Genomic DNA, 14,202 nt, shown 5'->3' with positions numbered 1-14,202 from the left:
CTGCTGCCACCAGGACCAGATTCAGACAAGAGCACTTGGCTAGGATGAGGCTCCCAAATCACACCAGGGACAAACCCATGTCCCTTCCCTCCCCCACACAGCCAAGGTCCCTGGTTAGTGAGGCCCATCTAGGAACTGTGAGACCCAGTCAGGGAGATTCCTGGGAGGTGGAACAGAACGGACCTCTGAAGTCATCCATGTAGCTGACACCAGGGACAGTCTCTGCCTGAACCTCACAGCCAGTAGTTCTGGCCCTGCCTAGGGTGTGGGTCAGAGGAACAATGCCTGACACTAAACCATGCATCTTCAAGGCTAGGGTGGGCAGATTAGGCCTCTCCACTACCCAGGCCTGGGCAAGCCTATGATGGCTCCTTGGGCAGTTCCTGCGGTGACTCTGGGTTCAGCCTGTGCCTTGTCGCTAATCTACCCGAGGGCCCTTGAGCAAACCCCTCTGCTTCTGACAGATGTGGCTCTGTCACCTGCAGATGGTGGTGACCTTGGATCTCTACCTTGAGGTGGCTGGCATGGCTGATGAGAACACACACATATGGCTTCTAACGTTCGGGCACGTGGTAGAAAGGTCCTAAACGGTCATGCCCTCCATCAAAGTGCAAACAGCGGGTCGAGCCTCACCTCCAACCAGGTATCAATGTGGAAGTAGCTCCAGAGAGAATGGGCCTGCAGCCATACAGACCCAGCTCAAACCAGGCTGTGTTGTGTGTCTGCTGTGCGACCTTAAGCTCCGTGCTTAACACCTCTGAGCCTCAAGCAGACCTACAAGGCTAGTGGCCATTATGTCTACCTTCTAAGGTTGTCTCGAGGCTGGCATGGGCTCAGCAGGTAGCTGTGAAAAACTTGGTCCTTTTTAAAACCAGTGGATGAGGGACAGAGTTTCTCCAAGAGGGGCCCCATGGCTTTGTCCAGGAAATGCTACCCTAGACCCTTACCTCTTCTTTTTTTTTTTTTTTTTTTTTTTAGGTTGGGTTTGGTTCTTTTTTTTTTTTTTTTTTTTAATTTATTCCTTACCTCTTCTTTTGTCCACAGACAGAGGCCTGTTCTTAAGCAGCTGTCCTGTGTCAGGCACAGGTGTGCCGTGTCAATCATCCCAATCCTCATGCCACCGAGTCTTTGATCTACGATGAGGAAACAGTGCCCACTGCCACAGGCATGGTGAGCATGTTCTCAGTGCTGCTGGTGACAGCATTCTGGTTCTAGCCAGAAGCAGGGCACCACCTTTAACAAGAGCATGCCCTTGGCTGGGAATCCCTGCTGAGCTCCTAAGCTGTGCTGGACACAGACCTTCCTGCTGGGGCTTTAGCTGGAAAGACCCCGGCAGTCCGTTTTCACTACCTTCTGTTTCCATTGGGGAGGAGAAGTTAGGCTGTGAGGACAGGCTCAGGGCTCTGCTCCCACTTGGCCCTCTGCAGGCTGAAACACTTGGGTAAGGGTATGGCAGAGTCTCAGGCTGAGAGCAATGACCTTCTCTCCCCAGAAACATACCCGCACCCCATGCACAGAACCTGACATTCAACTTCAGAGGCTTCCTGGACCCTTGGATCATCAATCCTTAGACTGCAGACCTTGAGGGAGAAATATCTGGTTCAAGAAATACTTGTTCACAGTCAAAATGCAAACCAGCGCTGCAAGGAGCACAAAACAACACGGGGTGCGCGCGTGGGTAGGTGTGTGTAGGGCAAGCTTCAAAGATAAGAAAAACAAGGTTTCCCGCCATACCGAAAGGGCAAGGACTTGGCTGTCCTTGGCAGCAGACGGGACCTTTCCATTGGTGGGTTTGAAGTAGCTAGAAAAAGACAAACCGGCCCTGGCTCCCCTGCCAAACACAGCAACAGGCGCGCAAGGGACTTTGTTCTTGGCCTCAGAGGCCTGGCTGGCCAGCACCCTGCGTGGAAGAGGGCCAGCCCGCGCTGGAAACCGCCACTGGCCCTTTGCTGAGCAAACAACTGTCAATAGTCAACAGCTGTGGGGAGCTGGGGGTCTCTCCAGGCAACCAGGGAGAAAGTCTTGTCTGTTCTCTAGGGACTGTTGGGTGTAGCAGCCCCCTCTGATGGGAGCCCCCTCGGATGGGAGCCCAGGCAGAGTGTCAGCTCACTGTCCCTCCAGCTGCACGGGCCCTTCGGGGAAGGTTGCTTCTTGATGAAAGGGCCCAGGAAACTCCAGTCTCACAGGCGCCAGCTTCAGGGTTAGGGCCTCAGTGCTGTGAGGGCCAGAGGGAATGTCCCTCATTCCTTCCCCAGTATGTCACTTCCTCCTCCATCTGACAGCTCCGGAGCATCTCTGTGCCAGCTCCTGTGTCACACACGGGACTCCCCTGCCATCTCTTTCCCCCAGGAGATAGGATCAGAGCTGAAAGCAGCAGGAAGGACACACAGACAAACGCACAGGGAAGTCGGAAAGAGCCACTTCGCGGACAGAAGGGACAGGGGAAATGTGTTCGGGTGGGGGGAAGGGCACCAGGGAAGGTCTAGAGGGGAGAATAAGCAGTCTGCACTGGGAACCTTCCAGAAGCACTGAGTGGACGGGAGCAGGAGGATGCGGAGGGGGTCAAGGGCTGCATCACAAAGGGTCTTAAAGGCCAGGCAAAGGGGGTCTTCCAGAAAGCTTCAGGGTGCTGAAGAGTTTGAGGCTGGACCACGCCCCCACTGGATCTACCTCTCTGCAGAATGAGGTTCAAACTGTGAACCTTCCTTTCTTCCCTGCCTGTCAAAATGGCCCAGTAGGACAGGCCATGAGAAAGGCAGCCAAGATTTTGAACATCCTGTCTAACTGCCACACACTCCTGCCTGGTCCAGCCCCCCACCCCCACCCCCACTCCCAGTGGCGCTTCTCCAGGCAGCCCTGGCAGTACTCACTGATAAGCTGGCTAGAGCTGCCCCAGCCTCTCTCTCTCTCTCTCTCTCTCTCTCTCTCTCTCTCTCTCTCTCTCTCGCTCCCGCTCCCTCTAGCTCTCTCTCTCTTTAGCCTTGCAGACAGCCACTCCCCCAACCTGGGTGGTGCCCCGAGCAGAGGCATTGTAACACCCTGCCAGGTGAGCACCTGCAGGTCCTTCTAAGAGTTGGGTGCTTGTGGTGATCTTGCAGGGTGGAAATGGAGCAGGGAGTGGAACAGGTTCTCCATCAAGGCTGCCCCTCTCCCTAGACTCAAACCGCGCAACATGCTCACCCCAGGTCTCCCTAACATCTCAACCTGCAAGGAGAAGGCTGCAGCTGGAAGCAAGGCCATTGTGAAGCTTGGCACAGATAAGGGATTCTGGCTGGGGCAGCGGGGTGGCAGTGAGAGCCATCAATCAGCCAGTTCACAGCCTCAAAAAAGGTCACAGTTTGGCGGAACTTGGGATGAACAAAGGCAAAGTTTCTAAAAAGGGAAAGCGGTGACTGTGGGGGAGGGGAGTTCCTAAGGGCCTACAACCCTGAGGTTGGGGGAGAATCAGAGGGGAGCCTGCTGGAAGGCAGATCCTGGGACTGAGATAGAGGTGGCTGAAGAGCAGGGGCTTGGAGAGGCGAGGAAAGTGCCCAGGGCCAGCAGGCTGAGATGGACTGACAGTGAGGCTCTGGGCCATCAGCTAAAGCTGGGGTCAAGATGCCGTGACTGCGGGCGGGGGTGTGCTTGGTTTTGCACCCCAGGCTGGATCTTCCAATGTCTCACAGGCTGCTGAGGACAGCCTGCTTCCCTACAAGGCCATGACCCGTGCTGGCCCTGTGCAAGTCTCCTTCCTACTGGGTACTGGCTCCCTGTGGCCACTGTATAGTTCGAAGCCCATTTCCAGGGCACAGGTAAACCACACCTCAGTGAAAGCCCACGCGTGTTTCCATGGGACAGGACATGAGATGTTGGGTGTGACAAGGCAACTTGGTCTCAGTCCCTCATCAGCAAATTTCGGGAGTGAGATTCTTTGTGTCCAAGAATAAAGGACACTCATGGAGTCCTACTGTGTGCAGAGCTCTGACTCCCACCTGGTACTCATTTCCAAACCCTGAAAAGGAGGGTGGTGCCATCATTTTTCTCACCCTAAAGATAACGAGGGGATGGAGGCTCAGAGTGGGCAACTGTCTTGCCTGAGGACACACAGACAGAGGTCTAAACTCAGTACTGCCTCTAAGACCAGGGCTCTTTCAAACACCTCTCCTGGGTTCTACTCAAAGTCCGGTTGTGATTGCTCAGAGACCCTGGGTCAGGTTCCAGGCCTCACTGGCCCATTCTGACAAGTGGGAGACAGGGCAAGGTGATGCAGAGCTCCCTGGTTCTGAGTATAAAGCCCCCGCTGTCCAGGATGCAATCCTACGCCATAACCCAGACACATGGAAATTCCACTCTGCCATCTCCTGCCCTTGAACACCAAGAACCTTGAGGGAAAGGAAGCTCTCCTGAGGCCCAAGGAGCTTGCGGCCTACAGTGGAAAGTTACTGAGCCCAGCTTTGGAGGCACAAGGTGGAAGTGTGCCTACCCATCTCATAAATCCATCATCCTGGGGGGCCAAGGGGAGAAAGGCAAATGCCCAAGGGCCATACTGTGGTATAAACTGGGTGGTGCCTGGGGTGTAAACAAAATACCCCGGGCACGCGGCCAGCCCACAGCCAGATGCCCCCGCCCTTCCACTTCCCCAAATGGCTTACTCATTAAAAAGTTTTCCCCACCAGTGGGAGGCCAGGCCTGAGGTAGGGTATCACTAGGCCAGTGGAGTCCCTGTGAGAAGAAGGTATGAGGAAGGATTAGGGAGCTTGGCAGCTGTCCTGGGTGCAGGTTCCAGGACAGGCTCACAAACACATGAACCACTGAGTTGAATTAGAGGCTGGCTGTATTAGCTACAGCAGGTAGCTTCCCATCACCTCAGTGTCCAGATCTGTAAAATAGGTCTAACTCCTGTAGACTATTAGGGGAGCACAGGTTCATGGTTGGGAGGGCCACAGAAGGCATCCCTAACTCACCAATTTCTTGAGAGTAAACTATCCTCCCGGGGTCTGTGTGACAGATGACTAGGCCAAGCCACTCAGGTGACAAGCACTCCCTCACCTTTGCCCTGGGGGCCCTGCCACAAGGAAGTCTTCTGGCACTAAAATCTGTCTCTCTGGACACAGTGGACCTCTGCCCACGCTGCTCCGCCATCGTGTCTGAAAACAGACCACAGGTCTGGGAGGCCCCAAGCTGCCAACGGCGACACTTCCAATAGTATGGTACAGGCCTCCTCCCAGCTGCGCTTTCCACACCCCTGACTGGCTTTGGCAAGGGCTGGAGATATGTACATTAGATCTGGGGGATTTTCAGGCAGGTTCCCTGAGGTGAACCCACAGGTCACCTGGAGCATGCCCAACCCACCTTTCCTGCAGCAGGGTGAGGGTGGGAGGGATATCTGATGATTCTGGACAACCAAAGAACGCTAATCTTAACTTGCAGTGGGCGCCCTCCTCTGCCCCTCTAGGTACCTGTTTCTCAGCAGTTATATGGAGCTAACTGCAGCGGCTATTGGGGCCTGAGCTGAGGGTTAAACAAGTGTACCGGCTTAGAATAGTGTTTGGCACCAGCAGGCTGTGGGACACACGCTAGCAGTTCTGATTACTCTGTGTCTGTCTCCTTCAAGAGCACCTGATTCCGGCTAGGCATGGAACAGCTTGCTGGCTAGAGGATTCACAATTCTCAGAAGCCAGGTGAACACTCTCCTGGTCCAGAATTTGGCACACCTGAATAGAAGTATGGTCACCTCAATGTGCCAGGAAGAGGTTGAGACTTGGAAGGTCATGCTACTTGGCTGGCCGAAGGGCAGGTGGGCCACAGATTCAGGAAGACAATCAAGGACCCTGGCCGGTGTGGGGACAGGCTGCTCTTACCTGGTAGCCAGCCTCTCAACAAATGTGGGCCTATGGTGTCCGCCATCACCTGGGTGTTCAGGTTCCACTGGGCAGGCACATGCACCTTCAAAGAGACTGGTGCAGAGCCACGCCCACCTCTATAGATGCAGAGCCAAGGGTGCTGGGAGGGGATATTTTTTACCATAGGTAACTTCAGATGACAGAAAAGGCGTGTCCCAGGATGCTTAGAATGAGGACAAGGGTCAGCTACTTGATGAGGCAAAGGTTCCTGAGGGCAGGCCTGGGGTTGGGTGGATCACCTGCCACTTCTCAGCCACCTGACCCAGGGCAGGTCTCATTACTGCTGAGTTTCTTTCCTCATCTTGCCCCTTACCCTCTGCTTCAAACATTGCCACTGCCAGCCTCTTGCCTTCTATTTTACACCCTCAAAGCACAGCACTAAATACAGATATGGGGTACAGAGCCGCCTCGTTCCACCGTGGAGGATTAAATAGCCTGACCCTGACCCTGCTGGGAAGCTAGCGAGCAGATTGCACCCCGTCTGCAAACCTCGCCTGCCGTCACAAGACTTCCTGTCCCCAGCTAGTACTAGCTCCCAGAACTCTGCAGCTCGGCTCCCATCTTCTCCCTGCACCCGGGGTCTTTGACCTTGAGGTGCCCTGCCTTCACCAGCTGTTCCCTCTTTCCCAACAAAGCTTCTTTTTCATTGGATAGAGTGTGCTTTCTCCAGGAAATGCTCCTGCATCTTCTGTGGGTCTCCTCTGTCACCATCGCTGTGGTGACTTTGCTGTTTTCTACCATGAAAACCCAACTCCTTAAGACCAGGCTATGGTCCTTGTCCTAACCGAGTGTGCCAGCTTTCTCTTCCAAAGGCTGGTAGTCTGGGAAGCACCGGAGAACCCGAGGGTTGAAGGGAGTCCTCCAATTCAGTCCTGGGTATGAGACGGAGGGTCACCTGGCCAGCCACATGCCAGCCAGTCCTTACAGGCCCCAGGAGCAGGACTGGGAACACCCTTTCCCAATGACAACCACAATCATGGTGTTCTTTCTTGTTTACCGCTCCCAGCACACTACTCGGGTCACCCTGCCAGACTGGGAGCTATCCCTTCCGTTCCTGTTCCCTGATGAGGATCTGGGGCGCAGTGGGGCCTTATTCTAAGATCTGGGCTCCGGCCTTGTCTCCCATTCAGCCAAGCGGCCTCTGTCAACACAGACTGTGTCGATCAGAGAGTTAGGTTTGACCTGTCACATGGACATAAGCACGAACATAGCAGGTGGTGGGGATTTAGGAAGCAGAGGCAGGAGGGCTGCTGAGTTCAAAGGCAGTCTAGACCACCCCATCTCAAAAGAATCTGCTGGGACTGTAGAGGCAGCTCTGTGGTTAAGAGTCCATACTACTCTTGCAGAGGACCAGTGTTTGGTTCCTAGGACCCATAATGGGTGGCTTATTAAGTCTGTATAACTTCAGCTCCAAGGGATCTGAAAGTCCTTTTGGCCTCTGCAGGCACTGCACACATGTAGCGCGCGCGCACACACACACACACACACACACACACACACACACACACTCGTTAGGGCTGGAAAGACTTTTCAACATTTAAGAGCACTTGCCGCTCTCCTAGAGGGCCTGAACTTGGTTCCCAGCACCCACATCAGATGGGTTAAAACCGCAGTAATTCCAATTCCAGGGAATCTCACATCTCTGGCCTTCGAGGACACCTGCATTCATGTGCTCTATCTCACACACATGCAACTATGTAATTAAAATAATAAGACATATCTTGAAAAAAATAATCCTTCTGCCAGGCGGGGTGGCACATACCTTTAATCCCAGCATGTGCAAAGCAGAGGTAGGCGATCTCTGTGAATTCGAGGGCCAGCCTGGTCTACAAAAGCCAGTTTCAGGACAGCTAGGGCTGTTACACAGAGAAACCCTGCCTCGAAAAACCACCACCACTACCACCAATAATAATCCTTTTATAATGAGTGCAAGTCAGTACCTTCTCTATGCTGTATCATTAAAGAGCATTTAGTAGCTGGTGCTAACCCACAGTAGACAGGTGCTTTGGTGGCCCAGCTCGGTTTGGGGATAGGGTGGCAGTAAGCTGGTTGTGCGCCATAGGAACATGCAGACCTTCTGGCTGTGGCATTCAAGATTGTACCCCATGCCTGAAACATGACAGGTGTTGGTGGCCACAGAGTAACCAAACCACACAAAGCCATGCAAGACCCTAAGGGCAAGCAGATACTCAACCGGACTTCCTTTCCGATGTAACCTCTTCCAGGAAGCCGGCTTGAGCTCCCACGGTGGGGGAGGGGGAGGATGAAACAGAAGTCTACCTGTTCCGTCCAGACCACAGACTTCTCTACCATTCGCTCACACAAGCCAGACCCCAGCTCCTCTTCCCACAGCCACTGTGTGCATAGCCCAGCCCACAGCACCCTTACAGGACCTCACAAATGGGCCTAGCCCAGCCCGCCTGGACATTAGTCGGCAGCATATAGGTCTCAGGGACATCGAAGGAGCTGCCGTGGCTCTGAGGGGCTCAGCTCCACTACAAAAGAAATTCTAATAACTTGAGGGGGTATACATGGCCAAGGGGACAAAGGAAACACAGCTCCGAACTTCAGCTGGGAGAAGGCAGGCGGTGTGAAGAGAAGGGCCATCATCACTTGTTGGCTGGCTACTGCATAGTGAACAAGACTGTTACCTTCCCAGAGCTTGAGAAAGCCATGGTTCAGGAATACCAGTGGCTGTTCATTCAGGGAACATCATCTCAGTGACCAGACAGGGTGCTAGGCAGCAGAGGGCCAAGCAGCTACAGGTTTGCTTTGTCTAGGAGGGTCTTGCTGGGGTGCACTTGGTCCAAGATGGTCTTGTCTAGGAGGATGGGGACAGGGGCTCTGTGAGAAGGATCATCTAAGGCAGGTAGGAGTACATCCCTTTTAGACTTAGCATCTGCAAGCTATGTGGTAGGTTAAGACGCCTGTCTTTCTCTTGTCTGTCTGTCTCTCTCACTCCTATAGCAGTGAGTGACTCTGCCCTTGACCTCTCTGAGCCTTCATCTGTTGCCTGTGAAAGATGGCCCTTGGGAGAACACACAGTGTTCTAGCCTGCCCGTGGTGGCCCAGATAGACTCAGCATACCTCCTAGCTAAAACTCCCAGACATCTGACCATTGAGCAGACTCTGAAAGCTGTTGGCTTGGCCAAGCATTGGGCAAATTAATGACTAAACCAAGTAAATAGTTTGAATTCAGCATCTCCTCCAACCAGTGCTGGGTGAACCCCAGAGGTGCACAGGGAAAGGCGCACCTAGAATGTGCTGGTTAGGAGAAAGGAGAGAACTCTTTCTCTTACCCTTCCCATCCTGGAAAGCTGCTCTCCCCCATTTCCACCTGCTATATGCTTATTCTCCCCTTATAAAGCCCAGGGAAGGCCAGCAAACTGACGAATACTACCGTATGGCATTAGGAACCTGATGGATCTCAGTCTGCTAAGGCCCAGCTGGACTCACCCAGTCCTATGTCCTCTAAACTGCAGGGAGCTGATACCTTACATTGCAGGATGGAGATACATCTGGAAAGGAGGGTGAAGCACATAGTAGGATCTTAGCAGATGCAAGGTCTCCTGCTGACCCGTGCTCACTCCTGGTCTAGGGTATACATCGGAATATGTTGGCACAGTTTCAGAGAGCTGCCAAGGGGGTTCCTACCACCAAAGGGCACCTCCCTTCCTTTGGCATTTCCTTATTGTGCACTGTAGCAAGTCATGTGCAAGGTGGAATACCCAATAAATGTTATCTAAACCACGGGGGCACTTAGTAAGTGTTATCTAGGCCTGGGTTGAAGGGATAATGCCCGTCAAGAAGAACTGAAGACTTTGGAGCTAAACAAACCTGGGTTTCAATTCTGGCGCTGTCACCTAGAGGAGCACTGTAGACAGAGACATCATTTGACCTCTCTGAGCCTCGATTTTTCACCCATCAAATGGGAGTGATGATCCTGCTGTGCAGGGATGCTGGGAGAATTAAACCCATTTGTTCACTCGCTAACCAGCCCAGCCTCTGCTCCAGAAACTCAACATAAAGCAGCGATTAAACGGACACACCTGGTGTCACACGATGACGTACGCCCAGGAGAGCCATAAAGCAAAAAAGGGGGAGAGGGCTGGGAGGAAGGACAATGCCTAGAACCATTCTAGAGCAAGGGCCTGAGGCAAGGGAAGGGGGTGTCACATGGAAATCAGACTGAGACTGCCAGGCCACCTGATGGGGGTGTAGCCGCCTTGAGCAGTGTGTTGGTGTGTGACTGCAGCCACACATGTAGGGAGCCTGGCACGGAATCCAGGTGCTCAGCAAATGCCAGCTCCCTATTTCCAGTGCTGTGGAATGAGCCCCACGCACGTGTCCCTTGCCTGAGAAGGAAAGCACAGCTTCCTCGGGGCAAGCCTGAGCCAAGCGTTCCTTCAGCCAAAGATGCAGGCTCCGTTTGTGCTCCAGCACTCGGTTCTGAGCCTGCGCCAGTCACTGGGCTCTGAGATGGACAAGCCAGGAAGGGGTACAAGACAATCAAGGGCCTTGTCCTCACAGAACCCCACATAGAGTCACGGCAAGAAGCAGTGACAGAGCAGCCCGGTCCTATGAACAAGCAGTCTTGGAAGCAGAGAGCGTAGCTGCAGAAGGGTTCCTGCAAAAGATGTCCACGGAGCTTGACGGTGAGCCACTGTGTGGCCAAGCAAGAGCATTTCAGGTGTGAGGGGCTGGGTACAGAGGTGCAAGAAGCCAATGGCAGGTAGATTGGAGAAAATACACAGCCCTTCATATTTCTTGGCATCTGCTATCTGAGGTGCCTCCTCTTCCCACACTTGGTCCCTCCGACACTAGGGGGCTCCCACACTTACATACAGCACGGTATGACCTACCTTGACCTGAGCCCCCAGTCTGGGGCTCACCCACAGCACCAGGCCCCAGAGGAACCGACACAGTACCAGTTTCGAGCAATATGTGGTCACCTGGTAAGACTTGCCTGTCCCTTCCCGTACTCCAAGTGTGACCCACAGGTGGCAGAATGGCTTTTACAAAACTGACTAGACTAACACAGACATTCTGGATTAAGAAGCTGAGTAAAGAGCAGTGGAGTGGTATCTCCCTCCCGTGGACTTGTGTGCCGTCGCTGATGACATCTTGGGTCCCTGGGGATGGGGAGATGGGTCTCCCAATCCTAGCAGTAGCCATGTGCACAAGAAGCAGCTGCACTCTAGTACAGACCCAGGTTCTAATGCCACCTCTGGAGCTGACCAATCTGGGACCTGGCTGACAGGAGGAACCATCCAGAGAAAGCTGCTCAGGGCTTACTAGTAGAAGGGGCTGTCTCCCTCCTCAACAGCCCTTGGACCTCAGGCTGGCCCTATGCAGACAATCCTTTCCAGAGGAGGGGACAACTCTTTTCTGATAGCTGCTGGAGGAAGGGCTGTGGGGGTGTCAGCTGGGCTGCCCTGAATCTGACCTACAGCCAACCTGCTGCTTCTCTGAGCTACCCGCCACCAAACACACACACTCAGCCTTTGGCCCTAAATTTGCCCCAGGTTTATACCCAAATACTTCCGACGACTTGAGGCGGTGGGGGTGGGTGGGTGGCAGACGGTTGACAGGGCCCTTATAGTCTCCCACCACTGCCTGGTATCGGGTCATTTCTCATGTTCTGAGCTTCAACTTCTTCATGTGTAAAATCGGGGTGCCCTTCCTTACGAGGACGCTTCTTTGCAGACAGGCAGTGCCCCAGAGCCTCGGCGAGCTGACCTGTTCTACCATCACTAGGTATTTTCAGCGAGGCGTGGTGTCCCCAGCCTCCGCAAGCCCGCCCCACGCCCCTCGCCCACCGCCTTTCTCCAGTCTGGGAAATTCTAGGGCTCCTTTAACTAGGGGGCGATGCGCTCCGCAGCAGTGGCTCAGATGGGGCTGGAGAACCCCCAGCTGAGCGGACACCCGAGCTGGGCGCAGCCGGGCGCGCGTGGGAACGCCGCCAAGAAGTAGCACGTGTGGTGGGGGCGCCTGCGGGTTGCGCGCGGGGACCCGGGACACCCGCGACCCGCAAGACCCCCTGGAGGCTCCGGCCGGGGGAAGCCCCGATGCCCCCCGGCTTGCTCCTCAGCGACCTCGGGCTGGAACAAAGGCGCGGGGCGCACGGCCAAGGCCAGGAGAACCAGGCGGGGTCTGCACGGCCTGTCTGGGGTGCGGCTCCGGGCATCAGGCTCAGGCAGCCAGACTCCCGCGTGCACCCGGGGCTCCGAGGCTGGGGCTGCCCGGGGAGGACCGAGCGCTCCGCGCCACCTCGGGGCGCGGCTTTGCGCGTACCTGGCAGGGTCCGGTGCACCGTGTTGCCCATCGCTGCTCCGAGAGTCCCGGCGCGGGGCTAGCTGGGCGGGCCGGGGGCCGAGGCCGGGCTTCGGGGCATTGCCGCTGTACGGGCGACCGGCGGGCGGCAGATGGGCGGCGCGGGCGGCGGCGGGAGGAGGCGGAGCCACCGGCCCGGGCGCGCCCGCCCCGCCCCCGCGCCCGCCGCCAACCGTGCCGGGGCGGGGCCGCCGCCACCGCCGCGTCTTTTGAAAGTTTGCACCGGCAGGGTGTGGGAGAGGCGGGGCTGGCCTCCGGTTCTTGCCGTTCCCGCGCGGATTGCGCGGGTTCTTTCTGCCCCTCGGGAGGGGCTGCCGGGCGCTGGGCCACTCTGGGCGGTGCGCCGACTACAGAGGTGATGGTCACACGGGCAGGTCGCGCAGGACAGTGTCAAGGACTCCATGGCAGTCCAGCCAGGGTGTGCTGTGGAGCCTGGGAACTTCTCCATTCTCTGGGCCACATACCTAGGAGAGACTTAGGTGGCATGCAAGGATAGGGAGGGGTGTTGACTCAGTCATTAGCTCACTATTCCCCCCCCACTCTTCATTAAAATACTGGCTACAGCCTGTGTACCAGGCCCTGTGCTGAGCCCCAAGATACAGTCTCTGCTCTTAAGGAAGAAACAGTAGTGGTTGATATAGGAAAGATTAGCCATAAAGATCACACAATGATCAAAGTCAGCAACAACATAGAGGGTGTTAGGTAGCATTGGTTGGAGGTTTTGGGGAGAATGGGGTTGTGTGAGAGGTGGGCAATGTATGTGGTGGGGGCAAACATTTTCGTGAATTAGCCCACCTCATAGGTTTTTTTTTTTTCTCAGAACCTTTCAGCCTTGGCTACTCTCTTACACTGAAGTCAGCTAGCCTGTGCCTCTCTGGTCCAGACTCCTAGGCTGGAACACCAAGGTGGGGAAGATGTAACTGTGTAAGGAGACCCAGTCCCTAACCTTTGCTCTAGTTTCCCCTATGCTGTGTATTCCTAGCGCCGCCGTCGAAGACAGGGTAAACTGAGGCTCCGTGAGTAGAAGAGATACCCAAACCTATCTCCCAGTAGCTGAGGGCAAGCTCCTTCAGAAACTGCAAAAACAACGGGTGCTCGGAGGAGAGCCTCTGCCTTGGCTTCTCAGACGTCCTCACCCTCTCCCCTCCAGGACCTTCTCTGTACTGCGTTTCTTTTTCTCAATTACAAAGTGCTCCGAATTATTTCTTTTTTCACCCCAAACTCTGATGGGGGAAAGGTACATTGGCTGGGTGGGCCTTCACTCTCTGTGAGCCTGGGGTGCTTATAGAGGCCGCCATTGCTATAAAAGGACTCGAGGAATTTCACTCAGATAAAAGGACTCAAGGCAAAAGGACTTTGTGATGGCAGGGAGGGAGGCTGCTCTTGACTAGTCTTTTAAAGACCGCTTTCAGAGTGCTCCAGCGAGTGGCTGTAGGTCATCTGCAGCCACCAAGCCTCCTGCTGTCCCGGTGGAGTGCAGGAGGTGTCCACACAGGCTTCACAGGTCTGAAAGGCAGAGACTGAGCCTCTCCAGCCCGTGAAGATGTGTTTTGGGAAATACTGCCCCCCGCCATGATGGTGACGTAGCAACAAACCCCACAGGAAAGAAATAAATCAAAGAAGTTCTTTTTTTAAATTTATTTATTTATTAAAGATTTCTGTCTCTTCCCCACCGCCGCCTCCCATTTCCATCCCCCTCCCCCAATCAAGTCCCCCTCCCTCGTCAGCCCAAAGAGCGATCAGGGTTCTCTGCCCTGTGGGAAGTCCAAGGACCACCCACCTCCATCCAGGTCTAGTAAGGTGAGCATCCAAACTGCCTAGGCTCCCACAAAGCCAGTACGTGTAGTAGGATCAAAAACCCATTGCCATTGTTCTTGAGTTCTCAGTAGTCCTCATTGTCTGCTATGTTCAGCGAGTCCGATTCTTAAAGATTCAGAATTGCAAATCAATGTGCTGAATAACATGAACTTAAAATATGGATGTGTAA

General features: G+C 54.7%; 1 protein-coding gene across 1 annotated transcript in view; it reads right to left on the bottom strand.

Moving 5' to 3' along the window:
• Positions 1 to 12,338, bottom strand: part of Neurl1b (neuralized E3 ubiquitin protein ligase 1B) — a 33,848-nt gene extending 21,510 nt beyond the window's left edge. The window contains exon 1 of the mRNA XM_075941373.1: positions 12,177 to 12,338. Coding sequence (XP_075797488.1) covers positions 12,177 to 12,207 — 31 coding nt within the window. The 5' untranslated portion in view covers positions 12,208 to 12,338. The remainder of the gene's footprint in view (positions 1 to 12,176) is intronic.
• Positions 12,339 to 14,202: the final 1,864 nt, after the last annotated feature.

This window comes from Microtus pennsylvanicus, chromosome 11 (assembly GCF_037038515.1).
Source record: "Microtus pennsylvanicus isolate mMicPen1 chromosome 11, mMicPen1.hap1, whole genome shotgun sequence".
In the NCBI taxonomy this organism is placed as follows: Eukaryota; Metazoa; Chordata; class Mammalia; order Rodentia; family Cricetidae; genus Microtus; species Microtus pennsylvanicus.
The sequence above is the reverse complement of the archived record's forward strand: the minus strand, read 5'-3'. Positions and strand labels throughout refer to the sequence as shown.